General features: G+C 42.6%; 1 protein-coding gene across 4 annotated transcripts in view; it reads left to right on the forward strand.

The window, feature by feature from the left end:
- Window positions 1-9,020: 9,020 nt before the first annotated feature.
- Window positions 9,021-13,662, forward strand: part of serpinh2 (serine (or cysteine) peptidase inhibitor, clade H, member 2) — a 100,438-nt gene continuing 95,796 nt past the window's right edge. For all 4 annotated transcript variants that reach the window (XM_046380678.1, XM_046380675.1, XM_046380677.1 and 1 more), the window contains exon 1: window positions 9,021-9,295. Coding sequence is in view for 1 of the 4 variants with exons in the window: in XM_046380679.1 (XP_046236635.1) it covers window positions 9,253-9,295 (43 nt within the window). In the remaining 3 variants the exon portion in view is untranslated. The remainder of the gene's footprint in view (window positions 9,296-13,662) is intronic.

The raw sequence follows: 13,662 nt of genomic DNA on the forward strand, positions 1-13,662 counted from the left end.
ATTTTATTAAAGCTCCCCATTCGTATTCACAAAACCATGGATTCAATAAGAGAATTGGATACCTTGGTGCAAAGTGGTGCACTATTTATTTCAATGAAAGTGGCACACTTGAGACAAAGAGCAGTGATTTTTGGGCAAGAGTACTTGTGAACTAGCTGATTTCCTGCAAACTGACACACAAAAGAATGGCACAAAAATAATAGACTACATTTGAGAACTTAAAATTTCATGTGATTGAATTGTTGAAACACAAAAAGTAATTCTAGACCGGTTGCAATGTTCAAAGAAAAAAAAATGTATGGGTAAGTCTTTTAAGGCCTCCAATTCTCTCTCTCTGACTTTAATTTTGTGCCTTTATCTGTTTCAGAATAACAGGGCACATGATAGCTCTTTTGTTTTTGGCATTATATGAGTATAAGATTATTCAAGCCTTAATACTACACGTTAACCAGAGCTAAGTTGGCATGCAGACTGAAATAGGTTGTGTGGGGATTCATTGTTCGTGGATGTCGCGTTACAGATTCCGGCAACGCGACGTAATCCTTTTGAGGGGAAGGCTGGTTTGAGCAATAGAACTGAGGGATTGAAGGGTCATCAACTGCCAAAGTACTGGAAGGTATTTTACATCCATCCATCCATCCATTTTCTATACCTCTTTATCCGTCTGGCTAACTGGGGGGTCTGGATCCTATCACAGCTGACTATGGGCGAGAGGCGGGGTACACCTGTACAATCACACAGCACGTTAGTTTACCGTTTTCAACAATAGATTTTCAGGAAAGTTGTTACAATGACAGTTATTGTCTTTCATGGATTATCACTTGGTAAACAGTAGAAATACTGTGATCCCATTATATAGTAATCTACCAGGAATGTGTCTCAACTGACTGGCTGCCTTGCAAGAAGATATTTGCCAGTTTTATGCCGTGTGCTGAAAAGACTGTTCTTTTTACTGAAGCCTTCTGCATTGGCACCCCTGCTGTGTGAACCCAATGGCCTCGATCAAATAATTGAAGGGGCTGCATGTTTTTCTCACAGGGTTAATTTTTGGTTTGAACAAAGCCTAATAGTGGCTCCTGCCTTTCTGCTTTGAGACTTTGTGATTGGCTTTATTGACTTACAAAACAGAGACATTTGGAGGGGACAGAAACCTGACTTGATGTGGTTGTTGCAGAGGTAGCTAATCATGTCATGTGAAAGTTTGCAGTCTAATGTCAGTGTTTTCAAAAAGCTCCTTTTCCCCCCATCCAATGTGTATGTCTTCACTGTGCAGAATGTTTTGGAAAAAGAACTGTTTTTGGAGCTGGAAAATGCCACCTGAATGTGCATAGAAGGCCTCATTCAACATACCTGCTGCCAGCAGTAGTTAAATAGGCACAGAGAGGAATAACATCCTTAAGACCTGTGAAATCTTCTGCTGCTTCTGTCCTTGTTTGCCGACATGCTCGATCTGTGTTTTTGTTTTTTCCTCTGATGAAACAGGTGGTCTCTGTATAGATCTGACAGCCCACCCTCCCTTCTCCTACACATGTGCATGCGCACACATACACACACACACACACACACACACACACACACACACACACACTCCTACTCCCTTTGGGTTTTCTCCATAATAGCTAAAGGATGCTTTTCCTCCTCTATGCTTTCATGGCATCCCCGTCTCCCCCATTCTCTCTTCTCCCCTCATTCTCCAGTCCCTCCCTCCTTCCCGTCTTCTTCACCTCTCACCATTATACACAACAGCTGCCGGTGTCCTTTGGAGGAAAAATGATGCTTGTCCACAACAACTGATTTCTCTCTGTTCTTCTCCACTCAGGCTCATTCTGTGCCCTCACATCCCCTCCTCTGTCAGCCAGTCATCCCCCTCCACCTCAGCCATTCCTTACTCCTTGCTCTCTCTTCCCCTCTCTGCATTTGAAGCATGTACCACATTACATTCAAGCAGGCAGACAGGCAGACAGAGGACAGTAGTGATGGGAGATTTCCTGTCTGCCAGGCATGCACATGTGAAGGTCCCAAGCTGCCTTTATCATCTTGTCTGACAGATACACTGATAGCACTGTGGTGCACGAAAGCACAGGCTCTCTCTCTCTCTCTCTCTCTCTCTCTATCTCGCGCACACACACACACACACACACACTCTTAGACAGGCAGACATGACTGGGGCTTTCACATGATGCTTATTCAAGAACAGATTCTTCAAATGGATGACCGGGTCAAAGTGATGAGTTTTTTTTTTCCCAGACAAATCCAGCCATGTAAGGTCGGCCATGCTCCTGATTTCACTTGTCTGTCCGTATAATGAAAGAATCAAACACATACACATACTCACACCACAAAGGCTATTCACATACAGGACTGGAGTGGAGAACAATTCCACGGCTGAACAGTATTGTTGGAATTGTTGTATTGAGCAAAACAAGTGGCATGTAGAAAAGAAAGCACACACTCAAACACACACATAAGAGTGATGGTACCTATAGTAACAAACTTTCAAAACCCATTTCCAGGCTTGGGGTACAATCGAAGGTCTAAAGGATAAGTGTGTGGTTTGTGTGTGTACTTTTGTTATATTCACCTATGTGTTTAAAGGGTTTGTTAAGGGTCTTGTTTTATTTTGTCCTCTGCGGCGGTGTGATAGAGGGAATTTCATTATGCAAATCTGTGTCTCTCTGCTGATGAGCATGCCCTCAGGCTTCTGTCTCACACACAATGGCACTCAAACACATACACACTCACAAACACACACACACACTCTCGCATATAAATACTCTCATCCATGCAGTCTGTCTCTTTTGCACGCACGCACACACACACACACACACACACACACACACTCAGACACATACATGCTCAGACACTCAAACATGCGTGACTGTGCCACACAGACACAGTCACGCATATCATGTCTGAGACTAGAAGCGCGGCAGGGGAGTGTGTGTATGTGTGAGCTTGTATGTGTGGTAGGGCTAAAAGGGACCGCTTAAGGTTACAAACCATTTCAGGGGTTACAACTCATTTCCCCCAATTGCCTTGTACGTGGCTGCACTGGAAACCCCTTTACACACACACACACACACACACACACACACACACACACACACACACTTAGACTTGGACATGTGCACACTCACAGTAACAGAGACACACACAAAATCGGAGTACTTGTGCATGCACACACACACACACACATACACACATGTTTCAACACACACACACAAACACATACAAGATATCACACAAATACATGTATGCATGAAAAAGGTCAAATTACACACACACACACACACGAACACACAAAAGGAGATCCCTACCCCATGTGGATGTGACCCAATGACCCTGCTGTCACACACAGTGCCCATCTGCCACAGAGAGGCACAGAGGGAGGGGACAGGGGTGGGGGGTATCTTGAGAGAGGAGGAGGATGGATGTGGGATGAGGGCTGGGGGGGAGAGTAGGTGCTTCTGGGGGTGGTGCACCAGAGCAACTTAGGCCAGAATAGAGGAAAGAAAGAATGTGTCTTCACGGTAAATTTTGAGTTCACTTTTGCGCAGATGTGCTGTTTGATGCCCTGAGAAGTTTTAGTGGTTTTAGCACACCCCATTCTCTCTCCATACCCTCCTCCCCGTCCTTACCAACACAACACACTCACACACACACACACACACACACACACATTAACACAACCGCACACACCGCAGGAACAAAATGTACTCCCGTAGCCTGGGGCTGATCTATCCAGAACCTCCTGTTCGTTGTCTCCTTAAACCTGGAGCTGCTCAGCCTTCCTATAGTAAATAAAGAAAATATTCAGGGAAGCAGGCTGACTACTGTCCTGAATGCCTGAATGTAGAACAGATGAGGAACAAAGAAGTCACAGACAAGGTAAGGCGGATGGGGCAAGAAGAAACTGGCTGTTGCAGTGTAAAAACTATATATATACATATGTATGTTTTTATTATTGTTTTAAATCAGGCTTATGAAACTGTTTCTTAAATGAAAAGAAAAACACGTTTTCAATATGAAAACTCTGCTTCTCTGCTTGTTTTCTTAGTTTTTCCTTGATGCGGAAACTTGTAATTTTAATAGAAAATCTGTTGCTGTGGAAAGAAAACACGACTTCATGGATGTTTCATGGAAATGTTTTGGTGCATAGCCCTCAAACAGAAACAAAGGCAGGGAGGATGGGACTGTTACGCAAATCTGGTTATAGTTAGGCTGCTATATTAGTTAGTTATTGCGTTTTTTTTAATTACATATCGTATATTGGCATCCACTGCCAATATGATGGCAGTTTCTCTCTGACCAAAGCTGTCTGAAAACAGCCTGTAAAACCTCCAATAAAGTTTTATTTTCTGTGCCGACTACGTTTCATTATTTGATTGTTTGGTTATATTTTTTGTGGATTAATTTCGCATTTAAATGTCAGCTTTGACTACACAAAATATTGCACAATGACAGTCTCAAAATATCAGATAAGATAAGATATGGACAGACAAAGGAGGATGAGATGGAGGGGGAAGATTGGGAGAAGGAGATGAAAAGTACGAAGAAGGCACCCAGGCCTGCTCCCTGGAAGAGAGGAGGAGGATGAGGGAGGGTGGGTTCTGAGAGAGCAGGGGGTGCGAAGGATATCCAGAGGGGTGTGAGACTCGGGTGCTGCCAACACACATCCTGCCAGCACACACCAGGAGCCAGACACACATGGACATACACCCCCAGGCCTAACCCCTAAGTGTGTGACCAACCCTGCCAACTGTAGCCCCCCCCCCACCAGTACTACCCATCCACCTTCACCCCCCACAACCCCTGAAGACCCAATCTGGAGTCCCTCCTCTGCGACAACTATGGTGCCAAACTTGCCCTCCTGCCGACTCTGCTCGAGTATATTTCACTGAGTTAGAGAAGTGGGATGACTGAGCTCTCGACACAAAGACTTATCGCACATCACAGTGCTTAGAGGCTGAAATGTGTTTTGAAGCCATGAATTGTTTGACAATATTAGCATTCTTGTGAAACGCTGGAGAAAAATCAATTCAATTGTATAATGCTGGGAGCAGTAAGTTGTGAAGAGATTGTTTTCCATAGGCAGCCATTAGCCTTGGAGAACCTTTGTGTACATACTCGCAATTTATTTAGTCCCAAGAGTGAGGTGGTGATTCAGCCGACACATGTAGTACCATTTACAGCTGATGTTTTGGATTTAAATTCTGCTCACAACCTTTGTTGCATGTCATTCCCTATCTTGGCTTTCGCTGTCTGTGTCATATGCATGCTATCTTCTGAGAAATGCCTCAAAAATCTTTGTTTGAAATCCCATAATGCATCTTTAAACCTCTTCCCAGCCCAGCCCCCCGCCTTCAAGCGACACTAACCCCTAACCCTCTTAATTCCCTCATCATGTTTATGCAAATTCTATTTGTATGTAATGTGTGTACATAATGGATGCTGCTATCACCTATGTGACAGGCCAGTTTTATATATATGCAGGTTTCTCTATTACAGGACGAGACAAGATTATACATAGAGTCTGCAGATGGGAAATGTGTGTTTTTTATATTTCAGACAAACTAGGCTTCCAAATCTGATTATGTAAAGACTGTATTGTAACCTGGGGTGCAGTGTAGATTCATGTTTAAAGATAGGTTGGAAAAATAACCATACCCCATAGATTTGGTTGAAACATTGCCGCTGTAATCATTCGCACCTTTTCACAGTCTTTTCAAATAGAATTCTTTCGATGAAAACTCTTGACACTAAAGTTAACAAGAATGATCTTCATGAGACATGAGTTTCTTTACTAACTTCAATGGCAATCCATCAATAGCATTTCACTTTGGAGTAACCACCAAGCCAACATTGCCATCCATAAAGTCATATGCTGTTAAACAGGCAAAAAAAAATGAAAGAAAAAGAATGTGTGACCAAACTACAAAATAGAGTTAAAACATTCAAACAAATAATATTTGTTGTTAATATAATAATATAATAAAACAGATGGTCAGAAAGAGGTGTTTAATGTTCTGGGAAACAATTTCACACTGAAACAAAAGCCTCAAATAATTCCTGAATATGTGCTTGGACTGCTAAGTGCATTGCTTAGGCATGTTAGTTCATGTAAAACAAACAGGTTTTTGATTTAATTTAGCTTCTTTTGAAAGATTTTTTGTATGCAGTCAGCTGCATGCTGTAAACCAACCTAAACAGCTTGTCTTACACTAGCCTGTATCTGCTCATCTAGTGGGCAAGTAAACAGAGTTTAATGTAATGGATAACATTAGACAAGATTATACAGGAGTTCATGATGGTGTTGAATAAATTCTTCTCCTGCAAGCCTGAGATGTATACATTTAGATGTCAAGACAAACAAAACCGTAATCGCCTTGACTCTGAAGCTAACATCGGAGCAGGCATCCTACAATTTGCTAAACAAACTGCATCCCTTTTGCCTGTAAACGATTTCCTATTATAAACACATGTTGGAGATGAATCACTCTTTAGTTCAACTCTGAGAGAGGACATTTCAGACAAGTTCCCCTCCTGTTTTCCATTTGGCTGTTTAATTGTCTCAACGCTGTCAACAGACTATCAAGGTAATTAGCCATGACTGCACAACAACACAATCAGACAGACAGGAATGAACTGCAGCCTCTGAACATGATACTTAGAGAGGGAATGGGTGGGAACAACTTAATGTGGGCGCACGTATGCACACACACGGGTGTGCACACATCCAGGAGCACATATACAGTGACATGAGACAGCCTCTCATGCACAGTCATTACCGTACCCCGAGTACATAGTTCCATGCCACACATTATATTTCCTTCGCCAACCATAACCCTCCACCCACATCCTCCTTAATCCTTCTACCTCTTACAACCTTCTCTCCTTCTCTCTCTCTGTCTGATGCACACACACACACACACATACACACACACACACACTCACACACATACACACACACACACAGAGTTACAAAACCAAAACCTCATTTCCTCTGTGCCTCGAGCTATAGGAGCAGTGTTAATTGCAAGAAGGTGGGGAGTGAGCAAGGGTGTGCTTTTCTGTGTGTCTGTGTGTGTGTGTGTGTCTGTGTGTGTCAGTCCACGGGTTCGTGAGCTTTATAGGTGTGTGTAAACCTTTGCAACTGTACTTGTGAGCATTTCTATGTGTGCGAGTGTGTATATGTGTGTTCATTTCTTTTAAGTGTGTAGGCAGTCTCTCTTATGCCAGTCTGGGCATAGCTCCAGGGCTTCCTGCACCACCTGGGCATCTGTGAGTCCTAGTGCCTGTCACTGGGTACCATCCCAGCTGGAGTGTGTATTTCCCTTTGTGCACGTGTTTTTGTGTTTATGTGTGTGTCAGCTGAGGAGGGGCCGCCCATGATGAGCCTTTAGTGCCAGCAGCAAACACCATTGTCTTATCCATGTCTTATCCTTTGAGCCACGGGGGCCCGTATACAAACACATACACACTCACAGAGTGTGCATCTGGTTCCCACCCCCTCCTCCTACTCCGCACACTGAGTGGATTCTTCCCTTTGAAAAACATTAGCAATAAAAAAAAGACACAAGGAATTAGGAGGGGGGAATAAGAATTCGATTAAGCAGCCACCATTAAGTAGCCAATGAAGCTGTCTGTGCCCGCTTGCTTAGACTATACATACACCATTAGTTGATCAGGCCATGGCAGACTTAAAAGTACCCTGACTCAAAGGTCATCTACCTCCATTGAGCACAGCTAATATTAGATTAACTCTATAACACCATGTGAGTAAAATAAGAGAGGGCAGTCTGGATAGATTGGAAAGCAAGAGATTGGTGGGTCATTGGTGGGTCTCTCTCTCTCTCTCTCTCTCTCTCTCTCTCTGCCCATCTATCTATTAATCTATAGATAAATAGATAGATAGATAGGTAGATAGATTTTGTGGCTCATGTGCCTCTTTATTAACCACATCATTCGGAACGGGTAATGAAGTTAATAGCTGTTAGATGTAATTGCTAGTGAAGTCCATTTAAGATAACAACAGTAACAATACATTATAAGGAGGTAATATTGCTGTCAGTGGGCACGAGCATTACTTACAGAGACAAAATTAATGACAGCAACAACAAAAAGGGCAGAAGAAAAATAAAAGTGCAATAAAAGAATGTCCTCGGTCCTCTTTGTTGGTGAAATTGCCCTCAAAATGATGCATTTTCTCTAGATGATTATGGGAAAGCATGCCAAAGCGTTGGTGCTGAAAACAATTTTAAGAGCTTTCAGGTAGTGGTCAACAGATCCCTGTGTACATAAACACTTCAGGGTTGAAACAATACACCTAGCTCCAGTACAATAACACTTCTGGCCTCAGGCAACACACACACAAACATACACTCATATGTTCCCTGCTCACTATTGCCCCAAGGTTGAAACTCTAAACCTAATCACTCACCATTCAGTGGAGGTAACCCTCCTGCACTCTACTGTACCAATATAATCCCTACAAACACTTTTTTTCTTTGGTGTGTGTGTGTGTGGGGCGGGTCTTTGCGTACTTGTTTGTATATAAGCAGATGCCCTGTACCTTGGCATATGCAATAGAGGAGCTCTCCCACTCTTGTGTGAAGATATTAGAGCTGTGCTGTAGTGAAGCACACTGCTGGCACGGCTGCTTAAATACTGTGTGTGTGCGCTCCTATGGGTCAAACTAAGCTAGAGCTACTAACCTGTGATACAACAATGTGTCCAATGCTCCTCATTAATCATCAGTCATGTCACAAACATTATCAAATCGTCAAATTAAAACAAATATAAAACGCCTGCTATATGAGAAACAAGATTTACTAATTTGTGTGCGCATAAAATAATTAGTAATAATTGGCACCATATTCAGATAGATTTTTTTTTTTTTAAATATGCTTTAAATTTAGTTTGGAGTCCATTTTAGTTATGCACAGTAAATAAATTGTGTTTAAATAAAGTGTTTGTTTCGTGCATTTTTCCATCCATCATAATCACGCTTTGTTGATTGGTCGGGGTTTGCTAATCAGAGGGGAAAGGTCACGCAGGTGTGTCAGGAAGTGAGCTTCTGCCTTCGTAGCGGATAATAGAAAATATTATGCCGAGTTAGAGCGCAATAAAGAAAACCAAAAGAGTGACGCGAGAGGAAAGTTCTCACCAAAACTGACTGGAACTTTTTTGTTGTTGTTTTTTTCTTTTTTTTTACTGCTTGTCACCGTGGTAGAAAATGCGGTTACGTGACTGATGAGCTCGATGTGGCCTATGGTGAATACAGCACGTCTAAAAGGTAAGTGTTTATTATTTATTTTATCACGAGCTTTGTGTTGTTCGACGAATAAATGAGAAACTTTGGGCTTAGACTTTGGGTCTGCTGAATGCTGTGTACTTTTGTTCTTTAGATGTATTTTATCACTTGCCTCGGTGGCATCCCTGTTTTGTTCGATGTGACATCACTGCTGCTTTGTGCGCGTGGGTATTCACGCCCTCAATACTCAACGAGCTTCCTCTTTTTTTTTTTTTTTTTAAGGATTAGATTATTTGCTGAGGGATTTCCTAATCGTGAGCATTCTTGAGTTGTGCTGTTAGGCGTGATAAATTTCGCTCTTTCTCTAGTCAAAATTTCAGATCCCTGAGAGTCCATGTTTTAGTTACTCTCTCTTTGTTTCAGTGTGTACTTGCTGTTCTTGTATGGTGATATTACTATTCAAGTATAGCCTGTTCAGAAGCCTTAACATCCAGTAACACAGCTTTTCTGTGATTTCTGTCTGCATGGCACTTCTCTTAAGGAGTAGTTTTACCATTTCATGGTGTATGTAGTACTTGATTCAAGCCCAAGGGCCCCAGCATCCCCCCCACCCACCACGCCCCCATGTGAGTCTGTTCATTGTGTACAGTATGTGCACTTAAGCCGTGTGAGAACAGTTCAAAATTGCATTTTGTTCGAAGTAGCTATATATTTTACAATGTGCTGTGCATACACTGTAAATGCATGTCTTTGTGTGTATATGCGTGCGTCCTTTTATACCCTCAATGATTTGCAACAATAGGCAGCAATTGTTGAAGTGTATATTTGTCTGTGTGAAATGTGTGTGTATACAGTGTGTGTGTCTGGGCTGTATGGAATATATATGTGTAATATGTACGCATATGCCTGTGTGTGTGAATAGTGTGCGTGTGTAATAGATTTGGGGGATTCAGCAGGGGTCCCGTGAGGCTGATTAGTGGACCCTACCAAATGTCATTAGGGTATAATGAAAAAGCAACGCTGGTACTAATGCATAATAAAGTGAATGGGCTGTTACATTACCACAGTGTCCAGACTATGCCTGTTGGCACATCAGCACTTCATTGGTTTGTATGCGTGTGTGTGTGTGTGTATGTGTGTGTGTCTGTGTCTTGCAGCCCTACATCAAATGTCTGAGGAAAAGATGATGAAAACAGAGTTAGCGCTGACAGAACGCCAACATGAGTATGTGTGTGTGTGTGTGAGAGAGAGAGAGAGAAAGAAAAAGGAAAGAATGAGTGGGACCTTTTAATTGTGTTAGAGACCTTGTGTGTGTGAGTGTGTATGTCCAATTATGTGCACGTCCTTTGTGCAAAAAATGGATTTAGCATGACAGTCAGTGTTTGTATGAGCATACAATATATATACTATGTAAACTGATTGGGATACGTGACCATTAAACCCACATGAACTCCAGTGACGTTGCATTCTAAATACACAGACAGCTTTGAATCTATAACAGCTTCCACTCTTCTGGGAAGGCTTTCCACAACATGTTGGAGTGTTTCTGTGGGAATTTGTGCCCATTCATGCAATAGAGCATTTGTGAGGTCACACACTGATGTTGGACCAAAAGGCTTGGCTTGCAGTCTCTGTTCCAGTTCATCCCAAAGGTGTTGGATGGGGTTGAGGTCAGGGCTCTGTGTGAGCCAGTCAAGTTCTTCCACACCAAACTCATCCAACCATGTCTTTATGGAGCTTTGCTTTGTGCACTGGAGCACAGCCACGCTGGAATAGAAAACTGTTGCCACAAAGTTGGAAGCATAGCATTGTCCAAAATGTCTTGGTATGCTGAAGCATTAAAAATTTCCCTTTACTGGAAGTAAGGGGCCAAGCCCAACCCCTGAAAAACAGCCCCATAACACACCCACATTAAATCATAAAGAGCCCTGTCCCATTACTTTTGTCTATATAGTGTGTGTGCAAATCACATACAGTATATTTGCACGACTTTGTTCATGAATGCATTTTTAAAAGCTAAGCTTGCTTGCCTCTGTATGTGTGTGTGTGGGTGTTTACGGACTGTATGTGTGTGTTTGCGTATTGGCTCTGTGATTCCATCTACGTGCTTCAGGAGTAATATCAGTGACAGGACCAAAGGAATCACTTTCATTCTGTGGTTGATACAGTAATCACAGTGAGGGAGAAGTAATAACTGTCTGCTATGCTGCTATTTAACTGCTGTGGCCTTGACTTCACTGTTGACTGCATTAGAGGCGTCGCTTCTTGTGTGTCGGCGTTTGCATGTTGTGGCCTTATGAGCGGTGCTGTTGAGTGCAGTGACTGGTTGCTTATTGTGCTAGCGGTTAAATGTAAGAAGAGTATAGAAAAGCCTAGTTGCTATTGAAATGTTACACGGCTGTCTCTCTTCCTTTTCCTCGACAGGGACCACAATGAAGGGCGAACGAGGATGTGTGTGTAATCTCTCTCCGCCACCACACACCCACGATCATTCACATGGACACACACACACATTTTCTTTCTTTTTCAGTCCCCCCCCCCCAAGAACGATTGAATATTTACTCTCATTTAATGTTACTGTCCAAAACACATCGGGCAACAGAGACACACATATACACAAATTCACACCCTCACACTCACAGTCTAGTCTACCCATTTAATTAAGCACTCCATGAATAATTCAGTTTGAGCCTCTGGGCTGAAGATAATTATAACGATCAGGATAATAATGTTTATTTTGCTTTTTATTGTATTAAGACATCAATATCTCTGCAGTGCAGTGTGGACAGTTTGCGGCTACACTTTGAATGCCTGAAGCACCATGTCTGATATTTGAATGGCAGCGTCTATCTTTGTGTGTGTGCGTTTGTCGCGAGGGTTTTGCACATGACTGAATGTGTGACAGAAAACTTCCAAAGTTATTGTCTGTTTATATTGTTGGTAATAATCGTAAAGGCCTCTGTCTCAGTCCCATCGCTGTGACAGTGACCTTGAGAATTGCGATTGTTCTCATCCCCTGTAGAAATATCAGAACCCATAATCCTCAGTTTAGCAGATCAATAATATATAATGTGATTACAGTCAGGCTTACTGGGCACAGCAGCTGTTCTCCACCCTGTGTGGCTTCTATCAAGTTCTGATTAGTCAATGATTGTCTATTCTTTGCCGGGCATATGGAATCAGCAGTCTATTCGCTGTCACTGTATAGTCATTGATTAACCCTGGCAACAGATGTGGGAACAGTGATTGTGCTGTATTGTTGGTCTGCACCGTGGCATACTGCAACACACAGGGCTAGTCTTTTCCAAATGGCTGCAATTTGCTATTCTTTCTGAAGATTATTGTAAATCTTTTCTTCTTTATTCTGTAGCCCAGGCATTGGAGAAATGGAATGACACGCAGCTAAGTTATGAGCTAAATTTGATCCTCTGACGTATTTGTATTTGGGATGTGCTGTAGTCTTCTGTTAGCTGATATTGTTCAACATCGTAGTTATCTCTCTATTCATCCTACCCCTCCATCATACCATAATCCCATCTATCATCAACCACGCCCCATATATAGAAAAAACAGACATCATATCTATTATTATTAAGCATAAGATTCTTAAAATTGATCTTTTTCTGTGTCAGTCCCCAGAGCTCCAGGGCTTCTGTCTAGACTCCCAGCCTCTCAGAGAGGCCTGGCCCAGTGAAAGCCTCTCGCTGCGGGCTTCAGCGGCCAGGAAAAGTCCATCTGCGGAACTGGACTTGCTGGAGTTAAACCATCAGTCATTGGAGCTGATGGATGACTGAGACAGACAGGGAGGTTGTTGGGGTACATGACACACACACACATATACACATGCACACAAACTGAACAACAGATTGACAGACTGCCTGTGTGTGTATGTGTGGGTGTTGTAGAAGTCTAAGAAACTTGGAAAAAAAAAAAACTTTCAAGTGCCTCTCGTGTCCCCTCAGCATCGGCCTCATTTGATTAGTGGCCTTAAGGGGCCTTGTGGATCAATAACTGACTTAGGTAGACCCCTACAGCTTAGCACACACACGTACACACACATTCATGCTAGAGTTCTGCAGTAGTTCATTTAGGCCAAGCCGTCAATCATCAAAGTGTGGACAGGTCCAGTCTGCCGCTGCCTGTTTAGGACGCTGGAGGGGGTTTATGATCGTGTGTGTGTGTGTGTGTGTGTGTGTGTGGTTTATGTGAACAAGATATAATGTGTTTGCTTGATCCATCTGTCTTATGCGTGTGTATGCCTGCCAATTAGTTCATATACCTTGTTATCCCATCCAATAGCAGCACATCAGTATGAGCAGGTTGGTCAGTGTCAATAATCCTGAAGTCAGACAGACTGTTCCCCCTCTGATCCTCATTCAAACGGGTATGATAACTTAAGAAACATACAA

Source organism: Scatophagus argus, chromosome 23, assembly GCF_020382885.2.
Source record: "Scatophagus argus isolate fScaArg1 chromosome 23, fScaArg1.pri, whole genome shotgun sequence".
NCBI classification, from domain to species: domain Eukaryota; kingdom Metazoa; phylum Chordata; class Actinopteri; family Scatophagidae; genus Scatophagus; species Scatophagus argus.